Source organism: Mustela putorius, unplaced genomic scaffold (assembly GCF_011764305.1).
Source record: "Mustela putorius furo isolate JIRA1106 unplaced genomic scaffold, ASM1176430v1.1 tig00003949_pilon_pilon_pilon, whole genome shotgun sequence".
In the NCBI taxonomy this organism is placed as follows: Eukaryota; Metazoa; Chordata; class Mammalia; order Carnivora; family Mustelidae; genus Mustela; species Mustela putorius.
This window is the reverse complement of record NW_025422093.1, coordinates 5,269,666-5,287,999: the sequence shown is the minus strand read 5'-3', so window position 1 is coordinate 5,287,999 and position 18,334 is coordinate 5,269,666. Positions and strand designations below refer to the sequence as shown.

Below are 18,334 nucleotides of genomic sequence, written 5' to 3'. Positions count from 1 at the left end.
AATTCATCTGTTTATGCTACTGTACACTCAGTCATGATGCTAATTTCTTAGCATAGGCCTCGATTGAAAGAGACTGAAAGCTACAATACTAGAATCCCAAGACATTATCCATATGTAAGTATCTGACATGAAAAGAGTTATATAACTATGTTGTGATGATTAACATTTCCAGGGTCTATAGACCTGAGCTATTTTGCTTTTTGTAATCATAGTGAAGTTATTGACATGTTGAAGAGCCAACTCTACCAGAACATGCAAAGAAATTCTAAGAATGTAGACTAATCGACAGTTTTCCCAAGACACATAAACAAAACTATTTGTGCAGTAACAAATGCAATGTATAAAAAAAAGTATCTGAGAGAAACCAGGGCTCCTTGAAGAAATGGTGACTCCAAGTTTGGGCAGAAAAATTCAAGATGAATGTGGAACATCTTGTATCAGAAAGCAAAGAAGCTATCAGAGATTAGGTTATGTCAAAAGCTGCAGGAGTCAGCTGAAAAGTTTCCCCCTGATCAAAGTTAGGACAACTTGGCTTCAAAGAGAATAATAACTGTAACAGACTGAAACACAAACATATACAAAAATTCAAGACTTCAAATAAAAGAGAACATTGATTACCTCCATGGTTGATAGAATAACAACTCATAATTCTAAAATTGGGTAAATAAAAGAATCTAGCATTTTTTTTCTCTCTTTCCTCCATCAATTTTTTCCATTTATAACCACAGTTCATGAAGGAAACATCTTCTTTAAGAAAATTCAGAGTTTTTTAAAAAGTGCATGACCAATTTAGAAAGTCACCAAATTATAATCTCTAATGAAATAATTATCAGTAATAGCTGCTAAAACCCTTAGATAAAACATGACAGGGAACTTCATAATGGATGAATTGGGCTGGCAACACCTGAACCCACTGATCAATTTTAATATAACTATAAGTGGAAAAAGGCCTCCCAATGGGAGACAGTATGAACTACCTATAGTCAATGTGAAGTATTACTGCCCAAAAAAGGACCTGAGTCAAATCAGTCTTCTAGATCTACCAATCAATTGTAAGGAAGCACAGAGGACAGAAAAAGATGTTTAAAAAGATAAGATGCAATTAGCTAAATTCAAAATATGGGAAATTCTACAAGATCTGATTTCTTCAATAAACAATGGCAAGAAAAAAGTAGGTAGGAAATCATTAAAGATTAAAAGAAACTTAAAAGACTCACTTAAATGCAACATTGTAGACCTTATTGGATCCTAATTTGCACAAACAAATTACAAGAGGACATTTTTATAATTGGGGCACTTCGAATACAGACTGGATATCAGCTGATATCTATTTTTTAAGATTATTTATTTATTTATGTATTTGCCAGAGAGAGAGAGAGCCAGCAGAGGCAGGCTGAGTGGCAGCAGAGGCAGAGGGAGAAGCAGGCTCCCTGCTGAGCAAGGAGCCCGATGTGGGACTCGATCCCAGGACGCTGGGATCATGACCTGAGCAAAAGGCAGACGCTTAACCAACTGAGCCACCCACGCATCCCGGTATCAGCTGATATTAAGGGCTTATTTTTTTGTACATGACAATGGTAGTGAAGCTTTGTTATACAGAAATAAAATATTTTTTAAAATCTGTAAGAATAACGTATGACAAATACAGAAAACCAGTTGGTAGACTGACAGGCAGCAAACACTTTGACAAACAGTCCCTTTTAAAGAAAAACGTTTCAGCTTTGTGGTAGGAATTGGAATTCCAATCCCTAAAACATGCTGTCCCCCAACTTCCTACTTTCAAAGTAAAAATATTAAGGATACCTCAACTGGGTAAATTTCAGTTTTGTTTCTGCTTCAGGATGTTTTTTCAACTTAAAATGAAACTTACACTCCACATACAATACTTTAAAATGTCACAAATACATAGTAATACTCTGTCACTATAAATGCTGTAGTAAAAAACTTACAAAATAGGAGAACTATAAGATGAGCATGTTTCATGATCTTCTTGAAGCACCAAATTTATTTTCTTCCCTGTAGCTTTACTTATAGATGTCTTCAGTTTCTTAGCTAGTTTTTTTGGTGTGTTGGTTATAGAAGATTCTTCTGTACAGCAGCTGTAAACCTCCACTTTTATCTGAAAGTCTGGCCCTGCTTTATTACTAAAATCAAGAGCATTCATAACATTAGAAACTTAACTCACTAGAAAATAAAATTGAAACATCCTTTAGTGTTTTCATAACATTTAAAAATCACAATTTGAAACACAATTTATGTTAAAATGTTAATGAGACAGAACCCCCTGTATTTATTTAGTATCTAAATGACCTGAGAGAGTGGCTGCAACTTCCAGAGCTAACCAGCTTCTAAGTAGGGCCAAGTTAACACAATGCGATCCAAATATACAGGCACAGTCCTAAAGAAAAACAATAATATGCCCTGGTCTTCTTGTAGCCAGAGCTATTTTCCTGATGTGACGTCTTCAGTTATACCTTCTTGGAAGGTATTTGTATAATATGTGTGATTTCCTAAAATAACTATTCCTCCAAAAGGAAAAGACTTAAAAACTGAAGAAGGAAAGAGAACAGAAAAGGTTTTCTCTGTTGAAACCTTTAGTGTTCATTTCTTTTTCATAAAGAGCCACTGTCTGATCACCAACCGCCATGTCTTCTCCACCCCATCTTGTACCCAATAACTTTAAAATAACGCTGCACTGTTTGGTTATCTAGAGGAAAAAAACACACAAGCAAAAAACAATACAAAGATCTATATACTATAAGGCAAGAACTCCTTGAGGGAGAGTGAGACCTTGGTAATATTCTTAACCTTGCATAAAAGATACTGAATATACTATTACACCCATAAGCAAAAACTCTGCCCTTTTAGCAAATGCTAAGCTTGCTTTGCCCTTTTTCAGACACAATGAACTACCTTTACTATAAAAGCTTGTGGTGGTGTTACTAATAATAAAATTTACTTAAAACCACAAGAAAGTTCCATCAGCAGATGTTGCCTTAGATGGAAGATCCATCAGTCTCAGAGATTTTAAATGGCCAATCTATACTTTGGATACATCGAAGAAATACCTCCCAGATATTTTTATAGTTTACTTGGCAACCTTTAAACATAAAGGACTCCTGGTAATGACTAACAAATGTCAATATTTAGAGAAAAACCAGAGATTCATAAATATTGAATACTTATTAAAAACAATCTTAACAAAAGCACATTTTTAAAACAACATTTAGAACATTTGTCATCAGCTATTTTTGGAACTATTTAAAATATTTACAGAATTTTTAAAAAATTATAAATCATGTGGTATCTTCCCAAGTAACTTGCATTGCTCTCTCAATGAAAAAAATTATGATTTTTGTCTTTGTGGTAAAAACAAGCAATAGCAAAGTGATGTGAAGAAAAGAGCCCATTAACAGGACAGTTTTGGTAGAAAAAAATGCACTAGGGAAAGTTGGTTATGGAGATAAAGGTAGTTAGATAAGCAAGGAAAATTACTCTTTTAGTTTCAATTATGTAAGTAAGCATTTGGTGATATTTTGAGGATCCTAAATAAATTCCTGTGGTTCAATAATTTGTAAGAATGCCTGAACAATGGCTAATAACTCAGAACAATGCATTTTATTTTTCTGTGCTACACAATTATTTATGGGATACTAGACAGAAGCCACAAAACATGGTCTGCAATAGTTTTTTCTAATGTTAATGTGAGTGGCAAAACTACTCTCCAATCTCAACTGTTTAGCTCCACAGCTGAAAATGGCAAAAACCATGTATATTCAGTTTTATTTTAATAGTTAAGTAGCTATTAATATTTAGATACAAAGACAGTGTTTTTGAAACCCTCAAAGAAATACAAATCACACACTGATTTAGGCTAGTAGAAACTCCAGAAGAGGCCAGGAAAAACTTATGTTAGTTGAAAATGATTTCTATGGCTACCTGAGGAGTTCCTTCTGTATTATGACCACAACAAAATGAGCCTATAAAAGAGCAGGGGCAATAAAAACAGCCCTAAGGATCACCCCATATTTTACTGTTTGGGAGTACTTGAAAGAAGTACAATGTAAGAAAAAGAACGTGTCGAAATTTTACCCAAGTGTTTTCCCTATGGTACATATTTCAGGACTATCTTATAAATAAAGTTATAACTATTTTAGCATTTCTCTAACTAAATATCTTATATGAGATGTAAGAACTGTTTTATGCCCAAATTCACTCAATATAAAATAATGTTATGAGATTTCATTGTATTCATAGTTTGGTTAATAATGAAACTGTACATGTTCACAAAAATGAATAAAAATGTATCATATCCAATGAGTCAAATATTTACTACTAACATTATATGATTTCATTTTAATTTACATTGAAAAATTTCAAATGCTAAAATGGGCTGCTTCTGAATAAAGTAATTTTCAAAATCAATTTAAACATTTAAAGATCTTAATGCTTCAAAAATAATCTAAACACCTAATAATTTTGCATTCCTTTAAAGGTAGAATTTAAACTGTTCTTATTCTCTGGAGACTTAAACATACTTACAATATAGTTACATTTTCAAAACATAGATCTGTGATAGTTTTATCCACAATCACCATGTCAGTATCAAAAACTTCAGCTCCCATTTTGAACAAACAGAAAATGGCGTACTGCTGTGATCCTAGGGAAAAAAGAGTGCTCCATGAGATGAATCATGCCTATACCATGTTAAAATCTACTTGGAAATGACAAGTTAGCACAAATATTTGTTCATAGAGTCTCATTTTCATGTATGTTACACTGTAATCGTTAACTTTTTATAGGGCCTGCTCTGTTAACACCTTTTCCAACCAGAACAAAGCAATTAAACTAAGGAGTATCGAAAAATAAAGCTGAAAATACAGACCTCTCAGCAGCTTACAGCAAGCACCATATTAATAAATTTTATTCCTAGAAACTCTTTAGGTTTTTATTAATTGCCAACTTATTATTATATATATACTATTACCTCTGCCATTCTGGTTTCCAAGTCTATTCAAGAAGTTTTCTATTATAAGACGTTAGGGGCAGGCATGCTAACAACAGCAAAACATTTCCCACCAAATTGACAGCAAGGGAGGAAACCACAAAAACAATAAAAAGTAGACATGCAAACACAAAAAACATAGTTGATGAGCCTTTTAATTTGGTGACTTTTTAAAAAGTGTTGGGTGATTAAAGGTCTAAAACCTCATTATTGAGAAAATGTAGCTTTTCAAAAAAACTTATTCTCTATAGTAATCAGAAAGATATGCTTAATCCCCACATGTACTCCTTTGTAAAGTAAATTATATTTCCTAATTGAATAACAAATATACTAACCTGATTTTGGATTCTTCATATAAAACTAATTATGCTCAATATGATTCAGTTTTTAAACTATGAGGAACAAAGCTATCACAATAGACAAGAAAGATAAAGGATTATCATATCTTTTCCGCTTTGCCTGTAACAGTTAGAAATCATTTGAGGTTAATTTCTATGACCTAAGCAATACATGGATTTGTGAAATCTATATAAAGCCATAAAATGCTGAAGGGGAAAAAAACCAGATCAAGCTAAAAACCCTTCACTCTGACACCCTGTTAAATAATCTGAAGTAACAAAACAAGGCAGAAAAGATCGCCCAGATTCTGGTCAAAAAGAAATACTGCCTTTACCTTTACTCCTTGCACATTTTCTTTTGTTATACACTTCCCTTCCCCACAACCTATTACAGTCCTTGCATAGGTTCCAGTCAACAACTAAAAGTACACTAGATAGGCATTATCTTAATTAGTATCAAGCAATTATAACATATTTGTACTAAAAATAGGAAAAAGCACGGTTCAGCAAGATATGGCTTATTCTGCCTAATGACATCAATTTATTTCAGTGTGGAAGCAGCTTTTTCTCCCAGTAATCACAAATTTACTACACCCTAAAGAAAATATTTCAAATATAAATTAAAATCATACATACGTTCCTTATTGCTGAAGTGATCAGAGTCTTTCCACATTAGTGGTATTCGAATATCTATGGAGGAGGAGAAAAAGAAATGACAAGTAATAATCTTGATAAATTTCATTTCTTAGAGTGAAATGAACTTCTGAATTCCATAATGGATTCCGACCATTAAAGTCAATATAAAATTTATTATTTAAATATTCTAACATAGGCAATATTTTCTCAAAAATAGCTTAGGCTAGGAATATAAAATATGTTACAGTTATTTAAATAATTTACTAAAAAACCCTGCCAACTATTACTCAAGAAATTATTAAGTAAGGTCTGTAATAAGCTTATGCCATAACATTTTCATTTTGTGATTTATGTTTCTGAAATAGATGAAATAGTTGAATTTCTATTTTAGATAACCAGTAGCAACAAATATAGTTAAATACATTTTAAAATCATAAAATAGTAGGTAGAAATGATGTCAGTACTTCCATTACGCAAACTTTAAAGATGAAGAAAATTAAGTGATTTGTCTAAGATCATTGTTAGTGACAAACAGATCCAAATCTTACCATTAAGAAGATTTAACTTGTCTACAAAAGAATTTGCAGATCTTTGTATATTCATGTTACCAACTACAGCATTTCCTTTAAGAAATAAAACTAAAACGAATAATGCATTCCTTCTTCGAGACCAAGAAAAGGGCATATGTTCTAAAAGTGATGAAAATCTATCTTCTCTCATTCACACATTCTTCAAACCTTAAAGTAAATGTGTTAATGATCCTTATTCCAGATGTTAATCTAGACCTTTGGCATAGTCAAAATTTTTCTTTCCTAGTTTCCTCCATTCTTTCCTTTACTTTTAATACTAGGTTAACAATTTTCCTCTGACATTCTAGTGGTATCTATATATTTTCAGAGAATCAAAGTTCTACCAACTAGATTAAGATGTATGAATTAAAACATAGCACAGTAGAAAGCTCAATGATAAAGTGAAAATAGTTTCAATTACTCACAGTATAAATATCTCAAACCTTTGTGGAGAATTGCTCTGTTTAAGACACTTCCCTATTACACTTAGGATGTTGATATGTAGTATTTTCATACCTATTAATTATGCCACTTTCTAATAATTACAAATCTTTATGAACATAAGCTGCTTGGCTACATATATGTTTTGCTTCACTTTAGGTCCTATGATTCTTTGTCTACACTTTGATTAGTTTAGAATCCTTTTTAAGGTTCTTAATGCCTATTTCTAATTTCCTTTCTAGAAAAGCTTTATAATACTCTTTCATCCTTACCCATCCAACCAGATATGTATGTATGAGTGCCCTTGCCATTTCTGCCTTAGCAGTTTTGATTAAAAAATATTACTTATTGGGCTCTCTACATGTGCTCGGCTTAACACTTTATATATATCTCATCTAACCACAATTTTTTTAAATATTTACTAATTTAATAGCCAATTGACAAGATTTGTTTAGATTTGTATTTTCTTCATTAACAAGAAAAATGTTAATACATATATCAATAGTTCAGTGAATGTTTGTACCCATGACCTAAAATAAAATATGAAGTATAAATAAAAATATATCATTATTTCATCTACGTGAGAGTTTTGGGGTATGTGAAATAAAAATATAAACATTCTTCTTATAAGAATAATTGTTCCAGCCCCTTTTGTGTATATAATAGGCCTTCCTTTCCTCATTCATTAAATGATTCAGTGGATATTTATCATATATGTCATCCTGAGTAAGTATCTGTCCTTTGGCTATATGCTTTACAGATCTAATTGAATCCACTTAACAGTTACTGTCTATCCTAATAGCAGTATCATACTATTATACTTAATCTTTATAGTATACTTTACCATTTGCTAGAAATATATCCTTCCAAAACATCTTATTCTCAGTTGCTAATTTCTTTATGTGAATTTTAGAAGTATGTTGTCCAAATTCCTCCAAAATGTTTTATTAGAATTCTATTATCCAAATTAATTTGAGAACTGGTAACTTTATAATATTCTGTCAATATATACAGTAGCACAACACAGTTACCCTTACATCTTTACTAAGGTTATTCTTGGCTATTTAATATTTTTGTTTTTGTTGTTTTTCTTGTAAAAGAGATCTTTTTGCCATATTTTCTAACCAAATATTGTCAGCTTTGACAGCTTACCACTTTTTGTATATTTACCTTGAATCTAGCCATTTTTTACTGAATTCTTTTTTTTTTTTTTAAGATTTTATTTATTTGACAGGGAGAGATCACAAGTAGGCAGAGAGGCAGGCACAGATAAAAGGGGAAGCAGTCTCCCTGCAGAGCAGAGAGCCAGATACAGGACTCAATCCCAGAACCCTGAGATCATGACCTGAGCCGAAGGCAGAGGCTTAACCCACTGAGCTACCCAGGCGCCCCTACTGAATTCTTCTTTAGTTCAAATAGTGTTTCAGTAAATTTCCTTAGATATTCTAGGTTTGCAATCTATTGTTTTAAAACAGTATTCAGTTCCTCTATTTCTATTTCAGCAGTTTCATCTTTCACTCTTGCTATTTTAGCTACAATTTCTTAAATTGTATCAAAATTACATTGATAACAATAGATATTTTTCCTATTGTCCTTTGCCCTTAATTTTAATGGGATTGCTTTTGTTTCATAATTATGACTTGGCTGATACCCTGTCAAAAAGCCTGCTTCTTGCTTGACCACAATTGCTGACTCATTTCATTTCACAACTGTTCTTGTTCACAGCTGTTCTTGTCCTATTAGGGTGGTAGTGACTATTTACACTATCTTGGGAGGAACATGAACCATGACTTCCTCTGCTATATACCAATAGCCTATGGGAAAACCTTGCCTTTTCCCATGCGTACCTACATCAAATCCTCAAGAGAAGGCACACATTTCTTGTCTATTTCCCAGGTAGTCAGGTACTGTTCAGATGACAAAGGAAATGCTTCTTGCCAACTATGATTTTTAATTCACCTTCAGATAGTAGAAATTCCTTCCAGATTCTTACAAATGGTTGACTAGGTTTTAGCTGACAGTGCTCTTACCTTTGTCTCTTTTTATGTCTTCATTGACACTTTTATGATAAACTGAAAGAGACATACATAATACAATGGCTAACTTGAGGCTGTCAACTCCTAAAAAGTCTTTCCAGCATTTTCAAAAATAAAAACTGAGGCACGTTATGAACTGATTTGGCTTTAGCTATTGAATTAGTAGTCAATGAATAAGCTGAGACAATTGCCACAATACAATTATCTGACATTTAGTAAGAATGATCAGGATATACCTGAATTATCTTTTTATTTTTATAAGGACCTGGCCATGAATGGTGAAGCTAGAAATGGTTCCAAACCCAGGTATCACCCAGTAATCAATGTAATCTCAGAACATTTGGAAACTTTGTTGCAAATACTCATTTTAACCAAAACAAAAGTCATCCCAATGTCAAAAGAAAATGGATTTATAAAGCTGAATTAGTTTTAATTTTTTTTTATTTTTTACAAACACACAGACAAAATATAATTAAGCCAAAGTAAAGATGAAGAGAAATTACATATGTAGTCCATTTTCTGAGGCTTCCAGTTCCTTAATTTAAAATTATCTTTTGGAAAGAAGGAACACATGCAAAAATTTCTATACTTGAGTACTTGTGGTCAGGAAAATCACCTTTTTCTTTCACTTTAAATGATTTTACTTAAGTACTCTTCTAAATGTGCAGTAAATGTTAATATGAATTGCTGTAGCGAATAAACTATTATGGCATTAGATGTTAACCCCATCATGTCATTTTAGTCTTCAACAGTAATTTAACATCTCACTTGTACTTAGTGACACTAAATCAGAAGATGAAATGGAGGATTATGTTTAAATATTTTTAGATAATCTCCCTTAAAGATCTCAAATATTTTATTTATTCACATTAAAATGTATTGAACATAGTGTACAACTGCTATGTAAAGGTGCTGTGTTTAGCATCAAAAGTATACAAGGAGGAATAAAACATGTTTTATTGCAGTCTTATAATTGGAAAGATGAAAACATGAATATAAATAACTATAAAACAAGCAACAGATTTTATATAGTTCAGTTACTTTACCGTAGAATTTTTTGCTGAGGGCAATTCCTACGATTTAGGACAATTACATCCTGTAAAATTCAGATCTATCTTGCCTGCATGAGAATTTTGTTTATCTGTAAAGACATTCCTAAAAACAGTTCCTTGGGCAAGAGATCCTGAAATGTAGCAGCATGTACCCTGGAGCTAAGAGAACAAGGCTTTTGGCCATGAAACAAGTTAGTTATGACTTAAGGGCTTATGGAGGTCTGTTGTTCCCAAAATGTACTGATGAGATAATATTTGTAAAAGGTACATTATCTAACTAGTATACACGAGTCAGCCTGTGTTCACTTCAATCTGTGCTATCTCTAACCACTGTCTGGTTTCCTTAACACTTTGGAGAAACTGAGACAACACAGCATAAGTGCCATCTAGTGGTAAAGGGTCTCCTATCTGCGTTAGGAATTCAAAGAAAGAAAACATTTCCAGCTGGAATGATAACAGGGAAGGCTTTATAGATGAGCAAACAGATCCTGAAGATAATATAGTTATTTCAAGAGCTAATTGGGTGTCAGAAGCAGGCAATGTATTGACAGAACAGGGAGAGAAATGTCTGGCTAAGCAGACAGTTTATGTCAAGAGAGGTAGATATGGTTAGAAAAATAGTTGGGTCAGAATGGAAAACTTGTGGGGGAAAGTTTGGTTTTCACCCTATGAAAAACAAGAAGCAGTCATCCATCCAATCAATGTCCAATGAGTAATTACTATGTGTAAGCACTGCATTAGCTTCAGGGTATACAATAATGAACAAAAACAAACAAACAACAAACCAAAGTTCCAACCCTCAAGGAATTTCTAGCCTGGACAAACATTAGAAATGTTATTGAAACTTCTGACCAGAAAAGGAATGGAGAGTCAAAGATGTGAGTTTGTAGCTCAGCTCAACCACTTACAGGAAGTCTAACCTCTGCGTCTAGAAAAGAGAACTATCCTACCTATTTCACAAAACAGCGCTGAATATATAAAATACACAAATTCTCAAACTGTAAAATCTTACATAAATTTACAGCAAAATGATGAAAACAGTGTTTTAGAACAAATATAGATAGAAGTTATGCAAAATAAAATGAAGGAAAGAAATGGACTCAGGGCATCAAAACCCCACCAATGCTAAGAAGGTATGTAATACCTTTTAGAATTTATCCAGCAATGTAAAAACAATCCATCTACAGCATACCTGATATGGCAATCTTTCCTTTACAAGCGGTTCGTTCTTTACTTTCAAAATTCATATCACTGTCAAAAGAAAAAAACCTAATGAAACAAAGATCTTTTCTAGTAAGCAATGTCTTAACAATCTTTCACAAATTCTTAAATATTAAACACACACACATATCCATGCATAATAATTTCCAGTTAATATAACTACTTCACTCAAATTTCACGATGTTTAGGCAACAGCTAGCTGCCTTTAAGAGAAATATATAGAAGCACTCTCTTTCATTTTTCATATAATCTTTACATTCCATGATGATTATATACTGGCTTACCCTACAATGAAAGCCTTCCGTGAACACTTAATTTATAAGTAAGATGTGCAGTATTTGTTCAGGTCCCAGGATGTATAATACCTAGGCTCACCATTTCATAAATCACATTTCTATCTTACCAGATTATAGTTGCCTGAAAAAGCTAGAGAGCTTCCCAACCATAAACTTGCTGCTCAGGAGTATTTTATCTTTATAAAAACCTAAATAAAAAACCTTTATAAAAACCAAAAAAATTATTCTGTGCTGTATATTTATATGCAGTAATATATATCATTCTTTGAAACTCAAAAAAACAAATATTAAAACAATAAATTAACTCAGGAACTAAAGGATGGGAGTGGCTCACAGAAAGAAAAAAAATATGGAGTAAAACACTGTCATGACAATAGGAAAAAACTCTCAAGTAAAATTCTTGGTATATAAGAGACTCCAACAAGATCTGACTTTAGAATATACTATTACCATTTTTAAAAATTCAAAATACTTATCTCCTGGTAAATCAAATCACTCTGACCCTTGAATATTTTTCTAATACCTTATTTCCTAATATCCCGCATGTAGAAATTAGCATTACATTTCTGGAGCAATATTTCTCAGAGTATTCTGCTTTGCATTTTGCGGGGGGGTCTCCACTTAATTTGGCTAGTTAATTAACTACTGGCCAATTTAATTAGGTACTTCAAATAATGTGCTAAGATAAAAACTTTTCATCTGAATACTGTTTGATTCTAAGAGAGCTTTTGGAGAAAGGTTGGGTGGGATTCTGAAATGCGACTAATTTTCAGAAGAGTATGACACCATCTCATTGCGTTTCAGTAGGCAAGTTAAAAAGACTACACAGATATTCTTTTTTCTTACATCAAAACTTAAAGACAATATATCAGTCTACTTCTCTTACTCTCTTACTGGATTAGGCATGTAAGCATTTTAGGCGAAATATATTCCATATGAGCTAAAATAATATACTGATGTACTTAAGTTGATAAACTTACATAAGACATGTGTATAGTATTTATAGAACTACATATGAGGTATAACTAAAGTAATGTATTAGACTTAAAGCCATAAATTTCTCAGGATCCTATCTAATTACTTTGTGGTCACATTAGTATTTAAGTTAATATAGGAAATTCACTACGTGAAAAATAAAAGTATTCATTGATTAAAAATAATGTTTCATTGAATCATAAATTTTAAGAGCCTAGTTCAATATTTTATACTCCAGTTTAGTTTGTCAAGTTGGAGAACATTAGCTTGCTTATTACTTAGTTGATCACAGAGGAAAAGTTCAGTTGAATAGCCTGCTATAAGGCACACTAGAAATCAAACACAAATCTCAATTTCCTCAAATTGGTATAAGAAATACAATATATATATACAGTTGGCTGGCATTTGTAAGTAATATTTCTAAAAACACTTCTATATGAGCAATGAATAATATAAATTCTTAAAATGCTTATTTCAGTGAAGAAATATAAGAAAGCTCTAATATGGTGAGTAACTTGAGTTTTATGGAAAAAGTGATAGATTATGCTAAAGTTGAGATCCATTAGATATTACTAAATTGGATTAACTGTGAGGCTTTGGCAGGTAAGTGAAATTCTGAAATATAAGAACCACCAAAGCACACTTGTTGAAAATTTACTAAAAAAAAAAAAAAAAATCCCCCTTAAGGATTCAACCACATGGCAGAGTACAGCTTTCTTCCCTATAATTATAATTTACTTGCATAGGCATTTCCAGGGCCAGCCAACAAAGCTATTATAGATAAATATTATCAAACTATAATATAAACCCATTTTATCATATAATCTTACAGAATAATTAAGTCTTTTTTAAAAAAAAATGAGAGACACATTGAACTAATTCAGCCTCATTTTGCTGAAGCCTGAATTATCTTCAATTCAAATAACTCTTCAAACTGTTATTTAGGGTACTAAAATGTGATGTTTTTCTAATTAATCCAAATTGACAATAAAATTGTTAAACATTCTCTGTTTAATAATGTGCTACTGTAGCTAATAGTTTGCTACAGTTAAATAAATACTTGTTTGAAAATCTGCAATGTTAATGCCAATTCTAAATGCTACAATTAGAGAGCCAGCCTGAGGAAAAAGCAAATAACCACAAAATTATCCAAACAGAGGCACAGCAAAATAGTAGTGTACCTTCTTCTTATAAATCCAGTTTAGAGCATTATTATGATGAGACTTGTAACTGCTAATTTAAGAGAAAGAGACAAAAATATTAAAGACTTTTAATTTTATCTTATTACTTAATTTCTGCCTGTAGGTAAACAAAATGACCAACAGAGGGTGCCAATCAACCATTTTGTTGCTCAAAAATCTGTATTTAAAATTGCTAAGTATAGATTATCCTATTTTATATTTTTCAATACCGGAATTTAAAATAGAATTTATTTGCCAAAATTAACAAGGTTTAATGAGAAATTGAACAATTATGAAAGTATTTTATATTTTCTTAATGAAGTATTAAGAGAATTCTAACTGGGATTCTATTATTTGGAAGCAGGTTATAAAATCCTTAAACTCTTATACAAATGGGTGAAAACTCAGACATTCAGAAGAGCTTAATGTGTTATTTTAAACATCTTAAGTTATGTAGTATAAAATTAATAACTTCATAAGTATCTTAAATTGGGAAGATGAGGTTTCTATTTTAAACTCTGACATAACAGACTCAACAGACATAAAATAATATAAAGTTTAAAAAATAAAATAAGCTCTGTCTTTGATATACCATGTTCTAATGCCAGGAGTACACAATTCTCATTTGCTATCTATACTTCCTCTTTTTTCAGTTTATTAGTATTTAAGCAATATATTAGGCAACTGGATTATAAGAAACTGTTTAGTGTGGCATTATTAAAAGCACAATTATGTTGAATGATATACATAATTAGGCGCTACAAATTACTTTGACTAATAGCATTTTTATAAAACCAAATAAAGTATTTCAGAAGTTAAGACAAGAAATACATTGGCAGGTTGGGAAAGGAGAGAATATTATTACTTGAATGTACACTCTATAAGCATAGGGATTTTTTCATCTATGTTGTTCACTGCTGACAGCTCAGTATATTGTAAGATACTCAACAAAAATTTAGTGAATACTGAATGAAGTGAAATATATGTGGCCACTGAAAGAAGGAAGGAGTATTTAGTAGATTCAGTCTAAATCTTAGGTCTGATTCCTACCATCAAAAACTAGTTATGCTAAAGAGTTGCTGTTAATCTCTTAGCCTCAGCATCATCATATGTAAAATAGGAGAAATATCTACTTACCTCATAGGTACTGAATGAAGTAATATTTTAAATATATTCTATGTCATTCTTAGAAATGTCACACAAACAAGGATTAGTTTGTATTTATTTTCTTGGTCTCAATATTTAACTTGAAGCATTAAAACATTTGTTAAAGTAATCAGAGTATGACTTCCCAGCTCCTGTAAGATAATGGTTGCTAAATCTGAATTTCTTCAGGTATCTTACAAAAGCTTTTAGATCAACACCTATAAAATCACCTATAGCCCATACGTCACAGCATAACTAGAAAACAGAGACTACAACAATGTTCTATTTACATATAAGTGGAGAAATTGACAACTGAAACCATCAAAGTCAACTCCTGGAGTACCCACTGCAAAACACAAAACCAACTTGTGATCTCTCCTAGAAGAAAAGACAATGGATACAAGACCTGAATGATACCTTATCCCTGGTTCCTATAGATAGTTGTAAGGGACTGCTAAACGATTCTTGTTCAGAAGTTATTAGACTTATGGAAAGACAGACACACAATGAAAGAGGTATCCTTCCAAGGTATGCCCATGAAGAAAAAAGCAGCAGTAGCAGCAGTAGCCGCAGAAGAAGAAGAAAGCAACTGAAGTTAAAAGCCTTAAAAAACAAAATAATATTTTTTAAAAAATCAGGAAACCAACTAACCAACATCTCAAAGGCATCATTTATTAAAGAAACTGCTCTTTGACTCCAAAGCCAATAATTGAAAATACTGTTAGACAAACAAACAAACAAAAAATAAGTAAGCTCCTCTACCCACCCATTATCAGTTGGTCCGAGAAAACTCTATATCCTGCATACTTAACTAGGGATCAAAGAAAAAGGACCTAAACTTCCATAGAAAGCTACTATAAAACAAAAGTAGGAGGAGTCAAAATGCTACAGCTGATAAAAATATACCTATCAACCACTCTCCAAAAAAATAAAGTAACAAAAACACAATATTCCAAAATGAATTAAGAGCAGTTAAATAAGCTATTACAAATAAGAAAGAAGTGAGGAATCTGAAATCTTTAGATCTCAGACTAGTAAGGGACAAACAATAGGTAAATATGAAAAAAAAAAAAGAGAGAGAGAGAGAGAGGTAAGAAAAAAGAAACTGTAAAAAATAAAACAAAATCATTTCTGAAATGATGAGTAAAATACAAAGTGCCAAGGATGAAGACATAAAATTTAAAATATGTTAAGAGAAACACTGGATGAGAATGAAAGAGTCAAAAGACAAAAAAATGATATAAAGACTTTAAAAACATCAAAGAGAAAGTGATAGACATAGAAAACAGGCAAAGAAGAGCCAACTTATGTGTAATTGGCATCCTTAGATAATAAAAACAAAGTTAATGAGACACTTAATGCCTTATTCTAGAGGCTTTAACTCCAGGAAAACTGTCTGAAAATAAATGGACTGAATCTACATATTGAAAGAGTCCTAAGTGAGCCAAAATGCTCATCCTTTAAACCTACCCCAATAAAATTATCAGACTTTCAGCCTCTAGACAAAAAGGACTAAGTCATTTACAAGGGAAAGAAAATTAGACATTAGAATTTTTGATAAGACAACAGGGGAGCGAGGTTTTTAAGAAACTCCAGGGAAGAAAACATTGGCCAAGGATTTTGCATACAGCCAACCTGTGCTTTTGAAGTTCAAACACTAAAGGAAAGCATTTTAAACATAAAAGAATGTGAAGAAAGCTATACTCACATTGAGAAATCTACTAGATCATAACCTTTCTCCAAACAGGAGATGATTTTAGAAACTACAACAAAAGGAAAGTTAGTGAACATTATACATATTTAATAGTAGATCAAAGACTAAAACAAAGGTAAGACACAATTACAAGATTAGCATGTATATATTAACTACTCAAGCAAAGACGAACAAAGCTTAGAAAATAATAATAATACTAAACCAAAACAAAATAGAAAGATAGAGAAGGAAAAAATGGAAAAATAAGTTCACTGATCTCCCCACAGATGATAAATGAAAGGAAATGATTTCATTTAAAGTAGAAAAACAAAATAGTAAAAGCCTAAGTCAGGGGAAAAAAGAGCTAAAGTCATTATGAAGTTACCAGTACGTAGGCTTTGTTTTTTTTGTTTGTTTTTTTTTTTTAAGGTTTTATTTATTTATTTGCCAGAGAGAGAGAGAGAGAGCACAGGCAGGCAGAGTGGCAGCAGAGGCAGAGGGAGAAGCAGGCTCCCCACCGAGCAAGGAGCCCAATGTGGGACTCGATCCCAGGATGTTGGGATCATGACCTGAGCCGAAGGCAGCTGCTTAACCAACTGAGCCACCCAGGCATCCCAGGTTTTTTGTTTTTTTTGTTTTGGTTTTGTTTTGTTTTGTTTTAATATAAAGTTCCAATAACTACCATAACCAATAAAACTCATCTTAAATTTAAAAAAAAAAATTAAAAAGAGCAGAGAAGATAGACCAAACACTAAAAGACAAAGCACAATTATAAATACATAAGTTAACATAACATAAAAGAATATGACAAAGCTAAAAATCAATTACATCAGTAATATAAATGGAAATAGGCTTAGCACCCCCCCCCCCACCAAAGGATTTTCAGATAAGCTCATAATGTAAAATCTGACTCTGGGCTGAACACAGGAAACACACCTCCTACAAAGTGATTCATAAAGGTTAAAATAAAAGAGATGCACAAAGATAAACAAAACAAATGCAAACACTAAGAATGCCTGGGGTTATGATCTTGTTAACAGGCAACTCCAGAATTCAAGTCTAAAAAAGCCACTATGAAACAACAGCAATAAAAGGACCTTTATAATACTAAAGACCACAACTGACAACAAGTATGAAATTAAGTGCAAAGATATCAAATGTTTCATAAAACAGAAAGTATCAGATATACAAGCGGTAAGACAGAAAATCTTTTTTTTTTCTTAAGATTTTTATTTATTTATTTGACAGACAGAGATCACAAGTAGGCAGACAGGCAGGCAGAGAGAGGAAGGGAAGCAGGCTCCCCGCTGAGTAGAGAGCCCGATGCGGAGCTCCATCTCAGGACCCTGAGATCATGACCTGAGCCGAAGACAGAGGTTTTAACCCACTGAACCACCCAGGTGTCCCAAGACAGAAAAATCTTAATAACAAATATCTCAACCTACAGTCCAAGACAGTTAAAGTGGTCTTCAATAAGCAAGGCCATAGAAGACTATGTTTTTTTAAGATCTTATTTATTTATTTGAAAGAGAGAGAGAGGGATAGAGAGCGCACAGCTTGGGGAGAGGTAGAGGGAGAGAGAGAAGCGGACTTCCTGAGAGCAGGGAGCCCCATGTGGGGCTAGATCATCTCCCAGGACACTGGGATCATGACTTGAACCCAAGGCAGATGCTTAACCAACTGAGCCACCCAGGAACCCCTATAGAATACTTCAAAAACAATTAATAACATAGATCTTTGAACAC

At 32.4% G+C, this 18,334-nt stretch overlaps 1 protein-coding gene across 6 annotated transcripts in view; it reads right to left on the bottom strand.

Moving 5' to 3' along the window:
• RTKN2 (rhotekin 2) overlaps positions 1–18,334 on the bottom strand; it is a 72,973-nt gene that overhangs the window by 42,244 nt on the left and 12,395 nt on the right. For 3 of the 6 annotated variants that reach the window (XM_013063055.2, XM_013063053.2, XM_013063051.2), the window contains 5 exons: positions 11,270–11,328; positions 9,020–9,061; positions 5,980–6,033; positions 4,543–4,660; positions 1,950–2,144 (listed from right to left, as the gene is read on the bottom strand). In XM_013063055.2, coding sequence (XP_012918509.1) covers positions 1,950–2,144; positions 4,543–4,660; positions 5,980–6,033; positions 9,020–9,061; positions 11,270–11,324 — 464 coding nt within the window. In that variant the 5' untranslated portion in view covers positions 11,325–11,328. The remainder of the gene's footprint in view (positions 1–1,949; positions 2,145–4,542; positions 4,661–5,979; positions 6,034–9,019; positions 9,062–11,269; positions 11,329–18,334) is intronic. The other 3 variants (XM_004765683.3, XM_013063054.2, XM_013063052.2) reach the window with 1 other exon arrangement.